The 12,971-nt window shown below is 41.3% G+C and overlaps 1 protein-coding gene across 7 annotated transcripts in view; it reads left to right on the forward strand.

Annotated features, from left to right (window-relative positions):
* PDE1C (phosphodiesterase 1C) overlaps positions 1–12,971 on the forward strand; it is a 513,888-nt gene that overhangs the window by 214,969 nt on the left and 285,948 nt on the right. Inside the window, exon 3 of one of the 7 annotated variants that reach the window (XM_086693133.1) lies at positions 12,302–12,328. The exons of the other annotated variants lie outside the window; for them this stretch is intronic. Within the exon in view, the coding sequence (XP_086549259.1) occupies positions 12,302–12,328 (27 nt within the window). The remainder of the gene's footprint in view (positions 1–12,301; positions 12,329–12,971) is intronic. 7 annotated transcript variants of the gene reach the window in all.

Consider the following 12,971-nt stretch of genomic DNA (forward strand, 5'->3'; position numbering starts at 1 on the left):
GACTTATTAGCTAATTACAACTCACTATTTATCAAGCTAAGTGTTTATTATTTTGACCAAGCTTTACAGCCTCTATTGGTTGGGATGCAGCCCTGAGTAGAGGGTATTTCTACATTTCTAGCTCAATTTTCTGTCTTTAGTTTTCTTTGGCTCATAGAAACTGCTTGGTTCCAGTTTTTCCATATGGAGGGAAAGCACTTACATGACCTGAGTCATGGCTTTTTGATTAGAGACTAAGAAAAATAATTGTTGAGTCTGAGGCCCATAAAGTAGTCTTTAACAGCTTGGAGAATGAGCATCACAACTTCTCATCAGCAATAAAAAGTGGATTCCCCAACAAATGGAACACTTTGTTTCTGGAGAAAGTATACCGAATCCATGTCAACTTTGGTATTCTTCAGACTTATTGAACTGTACTCTTTATTAAAGACCTTTTGACAGCTCTTATTAAATAAAATAAATGAGTCTTCATGAGTGTAAGAAAAGCCTAGATGTTTCTAGGTTGTGAAATAATGAAAAGCTTTAGAGAATAATTCAATTGAGAAGACATAATTTATGATTATAGGTAATGAATTTTATTGATATATCTGAACGACTACACATACAACTATATGTAGGAAAGTAATCCATCACTCATTCACTAGGCAAACATTTCTCTGGCACTTACCACGCACCAGGCACCAGGCAGTGAGAAGCAAGATAAAGGCTCCCTCCTTTAGGGAACATTCAGTCTACTGGTAGAAGCAAATATTAAATATGTAATTCCACAAGTAATTATTTATATTGACGAGTGCTGCGGAAAAATATAATAGAGGGCCCAAACCTGGTGCAAAAATCAGGGAAGGCTTCTCCGAGGAAGTGAGATTTAAAATGAGCTATGAAGAACAAGTAGGTATTCGTTATGTAAAGAGTTGAGGAAGAGTGTTCTAAGGTATTCAGGGACTGGGAAAACAGCATGTGCAAAAAAGCCAAAGGATCATGGCACCTCTGAAAAAACAGGAAGGCCACGTGGCTAGAGTCAAGATTGTATAGAGACAGGAGTCTCAAGACGTGGCTAGAGAGGGATTGGATCTTGCTTCTTATTTTATTTTATTTTATTTTATTTTATTTTATTTTATTTTATTTTATTTTATTTTATTTTATTATTTTATTTTATTTATTTCTTCAGCTAAGACAGCAGAAGAGATGATTTATTGTACATGTGCCACATTCAGCTACAAATGAAAACAGAATTAGTCCTGAAAATCACAGGTCCAGGGCAAAGGACCAAAAGGGACTGTTTTGATATGAGCAAGGTGGGTCTCAAAGGTGGTCATTGTGATGAGATGGTGACGGATTTCTAGATCCATTGAATCAAGCTTTAGAAAGTAGACATGTACCAACAAATTGGTACTAGCATCCCTGACCTCTGGCTTTCCTGTTTCTGCTCCTGTGGTTTCCATGGGTGCAGAAGTTAGCAGTTTACTTGGACCTCTGCCTCAGCTTTCTTGTTTTACACTTTAGCCTGCACTTTCACTGCTTCCCTTGCTTGGCTCTCATGGCACGGAGGGCTCCCAGATGATGCACTAAGGCTGAGAGGCTTCTTCTTTAGACCAGGGGTTTTACCAATGGGAAGCCATTGTAAGTCTATAGGGATGGATTTGAGAGATTTTCAGGAGGCAGACTCAACAGGATTTGGATGTGGGAAATGGGGAAGAGTGTGGAATCTAGGAAAACTCCTAGGTTTTTAGCTTCATTCCTAGATGCTATTTACTTAGATCAGGCCCACTGAGGTGGGGTGGGGGTTAATGTTGTAGGTTTGGTTGTGCGTGGGAGCACAATGAGTGGGGAGTAGAGATAATGAGTTCAGTTTTGGACATATTGAATATGAGGGGCCTATAAGATGTCCTTGAATAGATGTGGTGAAGCCATGAGCAGTTGGATAAATGAGTCTGGAGATAAATGGAAAAGCCTGGTTTGGAGGTATAATGTATAGTCCAACAAAGTAAGAAGAAAAATAAATTATATGTATGTATATACACAGACACAGAGAATGCAGTTTAGTGTGACACCCTAAATAGTCTGACAGAAGGTACCAGAAGACTGTGAGTTTATATATATTTTCTCATTGACATTTTCTTGTCCAACAGATGGGAAAGGCCAGCTCATAATGTGTACATAGCTTTGCTTGGAACCTTTATATTGACTACTTGGTGCCATGCTCACCATAACATGGATTTGGAACAGAGACAAAAACCTGAGGGGGTGGGGAAGGCAGGATCATTCCCAGTATTCCAAGGGAAGAAAGAGACTATGACCCAAGAAGCCAAATGAAGTTGGGCCCTCACCATGGACCTTCTGGGAACTACAGAGCATGAGCCAGGCAGTGAGACCCAAAGCGTGGAGCCCAAGCACCACAGCAGGGCCTCTTGAAGGTTGGCTGGGTAGACTCTCTAGATTCTGCAGGAGGTTGTCCTTTGTCTAGGCTTGCCCAGTGGTGCTCCGTGGGGTCACTGCTGCTCCTGAGGTGCCCTATGATGGACACACCAGGCCTCTGTCTCTTGGGGCACTGCACAGGTCCTGGTGTAGTTCTCACCTTCCACACCATGTTTCCTCATTCATGGCCCTTTTCCTACTCTTTAAGGCCTTCCCCAAAGTGCTCTCCCTCCTTCCACTTTCATTCTCTTCCAGAGGTCTATTGCAGCGACGCACTATTCAATATTCTGCTGAAACAGCTTTCCTTTCCCTTAAGGCCACCAGAAGAGTGAAACCTTAAATAATCAACATAAGAATGCGTTGAATATTTTGGCCGAAAGTCACTATTGGACATCAAAAGAACATTAAGTTTTGTTTATCCAGATTCCAAACAACCAAAATGCTGAAATAACCATGACTTTTCCTGCACTCTAGAGACGCTCTGAGTAAATCTAGTAGTGAAAGATTAGTTTTCTTTTAAGTTAATTTATCATTTATTTTGAGAGAGAGCGAGAACATGAGCTGGGGAGAGGCAGAGAGAGAGAAAGAGAATCTAAAGCAGGCACTGCCAGTGCTTAACTGACTGAGCCACCCAGGTGCCCCCTGAAGGATTAGTTTTTGAAATCTACTTCCATGTGTGTTTTAGGAATAGTTCAAATTCAGACTAATATCTGACCCATTTTTTTCTCTATCTCTCTGACTCTTGTCTAAGGATGACTGTGATGGGTCTTATAATGCCTTTAAATTACCTATTTTATATCTAGTATACTATTCCAGGAGGTTGTATTTGGAAATCGAGTCTGCTAACTATGAGGCACCACAAATACTTTCACGAATAGAGTTCTGTGTTGCTCATTTGTGACACAAAAGGATTAATTACCATAAATCGAAGCTCCATAAATATTGTTTAGAATTGTCATTCTTTCTACAAAACTATGGACTAAAATTAGTCATGGTTAAAAAAAATAAAGGAATTGTTCAAAGCACCCATTTCTGGGAGTCTTTGGATAGTTTCAGTGAAGGTAACTATAGGTAAACAGAATTTGGTTCAAATGTTCAACTGATTTCCATTGATAGTAGAGCTCAGAATGGTCCCTATGAGTGTATCTGCTAGTTAATTTTTTCCCTCTTTTTTTTTTCTGTTTTTTGGATATTCCCATTATTTTTGCCATATTTAAATTGTTAAAATTTACAGAGCCTGTGTCCAGAGAAGAGTCTTCTGTGGATGATGTTACTGTTAGAGAAGTTTTGGAGGAAATAGGAAGGATCTCTGTTCCCCAGGAACTGTGTGTTGACTTAAAGTCACCTGGAGTTGTAAATGGCCAGTAGCTGCTTTCTGCCATGAGTAGGTTTGGATAAGAGTTGGGAGGAGGGTGGAAGAGAGGAGCGAGGGAAGGAATACTCCTAGAGTAGATAGGAAAGGCTTAGAAAGATTAGACTGGTCGCCGAAGTTAAACTTGGCAGAAGATACAGTTTTTGTTTCGGCTAAATACACATGGGGAAGAGCAAAGTAGAGACCTGGAGCAACTCTTTGGATAATTCAATTTAAAAAATTCTACTCCTCCCCTAATTACAGGGATACATCTGTGGAGAGTAAGATTTTGTCTTAATCCTTTGGATTTATCTCCACTTTGGCAGTGTTGCATGGATATTAAGAAATATTTTTGTTTTCAGCCTTTCTCATTGATGTTAATCTAAACAGGAGCCAGGCTCCTAAGAAGGAGGTCACAGAAATCTCTTCCATTCCCACCCACACAGTTTTGCTGTGCTTATAACACAGCAAGTGGTTGTAAATATGTGAATAGAGGGATAAATAATTTATGCAAAAAAGTACTACCTGAACTTCTACAAGCATGACATTTACTTTCTATTTTCTTTCTCTAAAAACCTTTCCATATTTTGTTGTTGGTGCCAGTGATTAGCTCACTGCCTAGCTTTAAGCAGGAGGGAAATAGTGCTTGGTCTGTTCAAAAAGCCTTGCTTTCCAGAAGAAGATTTCAGCTTTCTTTGGGGGGGAGTCCCATTTGGGGGCCTGTTGGATAGTAATTCGAGTGCTGGAATTTTTAACTCAGGCCCAGGAGAGAAGCAGGCATGAACAAGAGATTTGGATTTCTATGTCTGGCCAGCTGTCTGCAGGCAGACAGGGGGGCTGGGGAGGGAGAACAATGAAGAAACAGGCCTTCGGGAATATGGGAGCGTGGGGCACCGTGTGGATTGGCTGAGTGAATTGGTGCTGTTCCAGGTGGGGCTTCCTGTGGGGTTGTTTAGTTTGGATTAATTCTTAAAGATTTCTCCTCTTTCCAGTGCCCAGCCAGCACTAGATACAAACATATTTGCTTCTAGGAGTGAGTTAAAAATCGATTGTCTTATTTATAGCTCTGCTTCAGATTAGCGTTCTCTTATTCTTCGGGTTCACCATCCTCGTCCCCAAACCTCACTTCTTCATTTGAATTTGATCTCATCACTTTGGGTGATGAGTACATATTGCAGGTTTGTGCCTTGGGAGTCGCTGACTCTGAATATGATCTTCCTTTTCTAACAAGGCTAAATGGAAGAGTGTGAGTCTGTGGGACAATCCCCCCCCCCAAAAGAAAGAACTAGCAGAAAAATTCTCTAGAAAATTTAAAGAAAAACAACCCTTTAGTAATTATTGGGTTATTCCAGGTGAAAGTGAGCTTATATCATTTTACTATTTTTCATTTTTTATATTGCTTTGGATCTTTGGCCATGAAAGAAAATAGAATCATTGCCCATATGGATTTTCATTCTGTAGCTCATCAGTTAAGAAATATTTGAGCTAGTAACGGAAGAGAATCTCTCACATTCTCTAATATCTTCTCCCGCTCCCCAATACTCTGCCAGAAGGTGCCAGGAGACTGCAATTTATATACATTTTCTTAATGGCATTTACTTGTTCCAAATATGAGAAGTGCCATCAAGCAGTCAATATACACAAAGCTTTGCAAATCTAGGTTTTAATGTATGCATCATGGAAATGAAATCACTGGTAGATGAAGAAGAAATGTACAAGGACCTTCCATTCTCAGCAACATGTAGAGTAGTTCATACAAATGATTTAAGACGTATTCAGAAGTTTCCAGAGATATCCAGTTCTCTTCAGCCTGTAACCCATATGCCAATGAAAAACAAAACTGGAGGATCAGATGATCATTCAGGTCCTTGCTCATTTCATGGGTATTTGGGACATTTTATTGTAGTCCACTTTCCCACAAGGGAGCTCAACTCCTGAGAACATGTAGTTAACTCCACTCAGTTAACTCTGTGCACTTTTTCTGAGTTTGTCCCCCAATCTCCTCTCCCTTTAGGAAACTGAGGGCCGAGAACCAAGATTTCCAAAGCTGTCTGTGTATCGGCAGCAGTAGTGACCTTGGTAGGGAAGGATGGAGACGGGATCTGGAGCAGAATGAGTCACCATTGCCTGGAAGTGCCGGCAAACACTGAAGGCCGAGAGCTAGAGTTCTCACTGTGCATGCGTAGTTGTTGCACATTCAACTTTCCACACCGGAAAACCCTCTTGTGCCCCACTGGGAGGTATCTTGCTGTCAACTTTGAAACTGAACACAAGTTTTTTTGTTTTTGTTTTTTTTTTTAAAGCCAGCTTGTTTGAATATTAAGCCTATTTATAAACCTCATTATTGTAGCACCCATATGGCTCTTACTCAAAGATACTCACTTAAAAAAAAACGAAAGACTGCCAGCCGCTTCGTAATTTAACATCAGTGCTTATTCAACCCTCACTTATCCGGGCTATCAGGAATGATTCCCAAGTCATCTGTTTGACTTTGGAGTATGTGAAACTTACATTTATTTGATTGTGGGCATGCCTGGTACTTTGGGAACTCCAAGCCACCCAAAAAGCAAATAAAGCCCCTCAGAAGCATCCTTGCTCCTGCCTTGTTGTTTCTTGCTGTTCCCTTGCTGTTTGGGCTCTGTCCCCAAGTAGGTCCAGGTTTACTATGGACAGAATCACCCCTTTTATGCTTGCTTAATTTCATCCTTTTTCTCCCTGGCTGGGGCCAGGAGAGGTAAAATGAAGTTCAGTGGCTAGAAGCCTCTGCTAGATGACACAGCTATGGAGAGCTTTCAGTAATTTTTTAAAATATTGGGGGTCAGTGCCCTTTGCTCTTTGGTGATGTTCTCATCTCAGTATTCACTTTGCAGAATGTGATCAGCTGGGTATAAACGGACGGAAGCCTTTGAGGGGAAATTTTCCACCTCCTCACTTCCTGTTCTATACACGTGCATGTACACATACACATACACATACGCCCACCGATGATAGTTCTTGGTCAATCCACAATTCCACAGAAACATTCCAGATGAAACAGACATTGGTTTTCAGTGAAGACCAGGAGGCTTTTAATTTGCCTAAGAGGTAAGTGGATATAGGTCAGTCAATGCTGGTTATAGTACATCATGTCTCTGCATTGAGTTACAACTTCTGGTGGGTGCTTAGTGATTCTGTGTTAGCAACTCAATGGGCTTCAGTTTTTAGGGAGTGCTTGATAAAAAGAATCTTTATCAAAAGACAACTTTAAAGGGGCGCCTGGATGGCTCAGTCAGTTAAGCAGCTGACTCTTGATTTTGGCTCAGGTCATGATCTCAGGGTCATAAAGATCGGGCCCTGTGTTAGGCTCCATGCTGGGTGTAGAGCCTGCTTAAGATTATGTCTCCTTCTCTCTCTGCCCATCCCCTACACTCTCTCTTTTTCTCTCTGCCTCTCAAAACAAAGTAACTTGAGATATTTCTAAGGATTATTATGGCGTCTAGTTCATAAATACTCACTTTTACTTTTTTTCTCCTGCCTTCTCAACAATGGTCCTACTTCAACATTAGAAGGACATGTGCACTTCTGCTAGGTTTACTGGGACCACAGCCAGAGTGTGTGGCGCGGTATATAGCCTGCAGGGTCCTTCGGGCTTGGGGGTAAGCTGGACACTGTTTCGGCTCCTTCTCCTCTTAGCAACACTGAGGTTAGCACCTGCTTTCTTCATGGTTCAAGTGTTCTAAGATAAGGAGAATTGCAAGTATTGAATTTTTTTTTTAACTTTTAGAAAACAATCTGCAGCCTTTTTTCTTTGCTTCTTTAATCAATGAAAAGCTTTTTTTTTTTCAAACAAAATTTGGAAACTTATTGAATTAAAATACCATTATTACTTATTCAGTACTGTTATTAATATAGTAGCTGACTCTCAAACCCTTACTGAATACCCAGCACTGTGCTAAAGGCTTTACATTATTCTTACACTTGACTCTCACATCATCTTGTGCAGTGGGTGTTATTGTTAACCGGCTTTTACATATGAGGAGACTGGTGGTTGGGAACGTGATAGAAGTTGCTTAAGGTCACGTAGCCTATTGGACACTCCAAGCTGGAGGAAGCTTTGAGTCCAGGCAAGCGATCAGTATAATACTGTATTGCCTGTCCACAGAGTGAGGAGGGCAGAGCCCATTCTGGGGCACAGTTTGCAAAGCACTGTTCTAGACCTTCGTGGATGCAGTTCCCTTGGCCTGGCCTTGTGGAGATGACCGGCCTTCTGTCTGAGCATGAAGCCACGCCATCTCCATCTCCCATGCTGCCAGGGTTGCCAGATTTCAGAGCACAGCAGCTCCTGGTCATTCTCTACTTTTTATATCGGCTCAGTCTAGCTATGTGAATTTTGAGATTTGCAGCGTATTGTTTCAGGTTTCAAAAAATTGTAAATTGGAAGTAAGTTTGAAAAAACAAAACAGAACATTTAAAAATATTCCTTTTGTCTTTCAGGTTATGAATCAGGGATAAATTCTGATGAAGTTCTTAAAAACAAAAGGCCAAAAATAAACTGGGTTCTTTTCCAGTTCATTTCCTGCGTTTGGAAGGAAAGGACCCAGTTTGTTTTATCATTGTTGGTTTTGTTTATTTTTGTCTAGTGTCTAAGTTCCCTCTTGGCACCCTTTGATTTATTTGCATAATTTTCTTTGAAGCCTTCAGAGTTTGCTTTCTTTCTCAACCAGTTGAAAGTTTTGTATCCTTAGCTAAGTTACTTAACCTCTCTGAACCTCCCTTCCATCAAGTGAAAAGTGAGGTAGCCCTCCCAGGGTCTGTAGATGTCAAAGTGAGTTACTTTGTGTAATGGACATGGGACAGAGGAGATGCTCCACAACTGTGAGGCCCCCAGCCTTCTCTTACTACATTCCTCATGTGTGTAGAAAACGATGGCTGTTGTAGGTGTCCTCACTGCTCATAGTAAGTCATTGCTGAACAGAAGGAAATGAGTAGAAAGAAAGAAGTTTTTGATCAGTTTCTTGATAAATTCACTTCTTCATTCCCCAGCAATATATTGAGTAGTTGCCATTTGACAGTCACTGTGTTAAGAAAGAGAGAAACACCAGCAGGTAGCAGACAAGCTATCATTGCCATCAGCATAACAGATCCTAACTATCTGGAGTGACAAGTGCAATGATGTGGGTGAACTCTGGACACCGTGGGACATACAAAAGGAGCACTGTCCAGTTTGGGAGACCCTAGAAGGTTTTCAGGAGGAAGTGATGTCTCAGCTGAGAGCTGAAGGATAAGTAGGGCTCATTCAGGCCTCACTGATCTTGCCCAGTCCAAATGATCTGTGAGTGGATCTTGAGTGGGGTAATTTCCATGGAAGTACATTTTCTCCAGTGTGTTAAGTGCCGACCTTTAAACTCCAGTATAAGATGACACTATTTGGATTGGATCTGTCTTGGTTCTGAAACTATCTGGGACAAGATGGGAAGAGAGAACTTCAGGTCTGTGAAACCAAGGATGCATCTATGAGGGTGAGGAGTGAGTATCAGGAGTGGATTATACTGAAAATCAGATTTTTGGTCTCTGTTTCTTTGGGTCTACCAAAAGCACAACCAGTATTTTGGTAAGTGTGAGTGGCAGCTGCAAATGATTCATTTATTTTGTCAACAAGCATGTTGTGTGCCACCCATGTGCTAGTTGATGTGCAAGCCCTTGGAGTAGATACACAGATCTACATAATAGGATCCTTGACCTCAAGAAGCTCAAAATAGGGGCAAGGAGATGCAAAATTTTTAGAATGTCTATATGGCATACATGTACCTGGCTATGCCCTCTGAGATCATTCCTTCTATTTTACAGATGTGGACACTAAAGCTTGATTTAGCATAGAGCATACCTGAGGTCTCACGGCTGGGAGTGGGGGTAGTGGTTGGGTTTTGAGTCTGTCACATTCCAGAGCCCTATTGTCTTTCCACATACTTGGAGATGAGACAAGGCAATGCAAAAGGTGACCCCTTCTCCCAGGTATCATCTTTTAAAACAGGGTGTAAATTATAATACTTTTCTTAACTTTGTCCTCAGCACTTTTTTAGCCTATCTCCTCCCATATCTGGCTAGGCTGGGCTGGGCTGGTTTGAGGTCGCTAGACATGCTCTCCTTACCTGTTTGTCTCATATTTTCATATTTGTCCTTGCTGAAATCCCAGCCATCAGTCAAAACTACCTCCTTCACGAAGCTTTCTGAGCCACCCCCCTTGTATTGGTTGTTATCATAAAATAACACTTAAGGTACATGTCTTCATTTCTGTTTTTAGAATCCAGATTTCTTTCAGAGAGTGGATTTTAACAGTGGTATTGTGAGGATTAACCATGTGTTTTGAGTGCTTGTTACTAGTGGGTGCTGGAAATGGAAGCTCTTCTAATTTTTGTTCATCTTTGTTTGTCTCAGCGCTCCCAGCATTTGCTTTGCATGTTTCTTGGCAAATGCTAGGAGAATTCTGTGGAAGCCAATAACAAAGGTTGTCTTCTTCTGACCTTTGAAGATACCCTCTGCTGATAGAATTAGTTGGGCTTCTGGGTAGAAGCCAGGAGCATCCATCTGGCCTGCCTGCCCAATTGTCTTTCGTTCTTGCACACTCTCAATGGATGATTATTATTATTATTATCTTGCCAGAGATTTCTTAACACAGTTTAGTAGACAACAGTCCTAACAAGGGCCAAGGGCATGGGCCACACCACAACTCATTGTGCTCTGTGCCTGTAGATGGAACCTCTGCCCTTGGCTACTGCCTGAAGAGTGATCTGTCACTGCTGATGGGGTCCAGGAACAGCTTTTAGAGGGGGTGCAAGGCGCTGTTTTAGGCACTAGGTTACTGTGGGGAACCACACAAAGAATCTGCGTTTGTGAAACTGACATTCATGTGGGCGATCTCATTTATTTCTTATCACAAGGTCTTGTGGGAGGTTCTCTGGTTATTCCCACATTATAAATGAAGAAACTGAGGCTCAGAGGTGTTGAAGAACTGGTCACATATTGTAGAGCTAAGTGCCAGAGCCAAGATCAGAACAGTTTGTTCTAAAGTTCAAGCCTTAACCCGCTCTGTTAGTTGACCTCCTCTCTTTATATATGATAAAATTCAAACATGTAAATATCTTTATATATTCATATAGTCCTATATATCTGTATATCTGTATATGTGACTATATACAGGTATAGAATAATCGTAAAAATAGTAAATATAAAGGCAGTGATCGATTAATCCACTACCCTGTGGTCATGGTTTTCATTCTGGTGTTTCCTTTCAGATAGATATTTGGTACATTAGGCAAGATCATCCTGTAGGTTCTGCGTTGCATGCTGCTTTCTTCATTTAACATCTAACACCGTCATTCATTTTTTCATCTGAACAGAGATGTAACAGGTCATAGTGATTCTGAATTTGAAACATCTGTGCCCTTTTTAAAAAAAATGTGTGACGTACAGCTGTATGAGCAAATCAGTGGCTTGGTTTCCTGGATGCAGTGACTGTAATGGGAGCGTAGGTGTGGAACTCCTTAGTTCCTTACAACTGGGAAGCATTGCACTTCTTGGAGATGCAGCAAGGAAGACACATTTTCCTCTCCCACCACTTTCTTTCCTTGAATCCCCTCCAGTTAAGATCCTATTCAGACTCTTTTGAGAGACTTTAGAATCTGCAAAAACTGACATGAACATAAAAACCATTGAGATATTGGGATAGTAAACTTGATGGCCACTTTCCCCTTGGATGCCACCATGACCTGGGTGAGATAGCCAGGGCAGATATTATCTCCATTTGATAGATTAAGAAGCTCTATGCCCAGTAGATTTGCCCAAGGCTAAATAGCAGAGGTGCACTAGAACTCCAGCCATTTCTGCTCCTGCGGAAGTGTTCTTCTAGAAGACTAGCCCACAGCTGAGCCATTAGCAAGTTCCTACTGCTGCTCTTACCCCTTTGCTTCTAGACTTTCTCATTGTCCCTTTCCTCCCTTCTTCCTTCTGGGAAGAGCTTATGTCTGATCTTATGGTTTAGCGGAAAGACTCATTTTCATTGTAAAAGGCACATTCTTAAAGGGACTCCAGTGCTATGTGGTGTAGGCAATAGTAATAATAGTTACAATACAAATAGCTAATAGTTATTGGGTGTTTAAAATGTGCCAGACAAAAGAAATGCTTTACAAGACCCTGCCCGTTTACTCCTCAACAACCCCATGAACCTAACAAATAGAAAGGCTGATATTTGAATCTGGGTCTTGTGGTCTTTAAAGCCTGACCTCACCCCAGGTACTACACTGCCTTCAAAGGGGAAGGGGAAGAACATAGGAGGGCAGAGCCACTGAGCTCCTGGGAGGCTATTTGTAACTGTTAAGACTGCTTGTATGCATCTGACCACAATATGACACAATAATCCGAAACTTTTAGCTGGTATTGGAAACTCACAAGCCTCACAGAAAGAACCTTCCACGCCCATCCCTGCTGAAGTTACCTTTTCTAATTCACTGCCTGCCACAAACCCTTGTCTGATGTGTGTTTATGCTTCTTTTCCTACAGGAGGAAATATAAGAAAACATCCCAGAGGTAAGAGTGTCTTTCTGAGAAAGGGGAGCTGGTTGGTTGAGTCATTAATGGTGCAACTCATCGCAAGTCTGGCTCATGGTGGACGTTCAGTGTAATGAACGGTCTCTTGGTTCCTTCTCAGTGAGGTCCCCGCTTAATCTTTGGATCACTACTGCTGCTGGAATTAAAAATTGATTGCAGACATTTAGGGTGGCACTGTGAGTATATACCTTCCTGTGAGAATGGATCTGATGGATGAAAAGGCCTGTTAACTGCTGATCCACCTAGTGACTTTACTAAAACTTTGACCGGAGAGGGGCTGGCCTGGGAGGTGCTGAAGGTTTGTGGATGGGAGTATAAAAGCATCTTTAAGTATACTTTTAGCGTTTGAATTTTCCTTTGCCTGCAATTCCTATTTGCCTGATTCTCTGACAAAATGCTGTTGAGCTCAAAATAGGTACAAATTCCTTCAAGGGCATTATTGGTCTTTTTGGTTTAACCATGGAAAAGATAATTTAAAGTAGAAGATCATCTTTTATCATCCTCCCTTACTTTGTTTTATTGAGAAGAGTTTGGAAAGCACATTCCAAAGAAATAGCATTGCTCAGACCTTTTGTTTGCCAAGCATTAGAAGCCCGCAGTTCAGTCGAAAAGGCTAGTGTCT

The sequence above is a fragment of the Puma concolor genome, chromosome A2 (assembly GCF_028749965.1).
Source record: "Puma concolor isolate L17-30 chromosome A2, mPumCon1.1.hap2, whole genome shotgun sequence".
Taxonomy (NCBI): domain Eukaryota; kingdom Metazoa; phylum Chordata; class Mammalia; order Carnivora; family Felidae; genus Puma; species Puma concolor.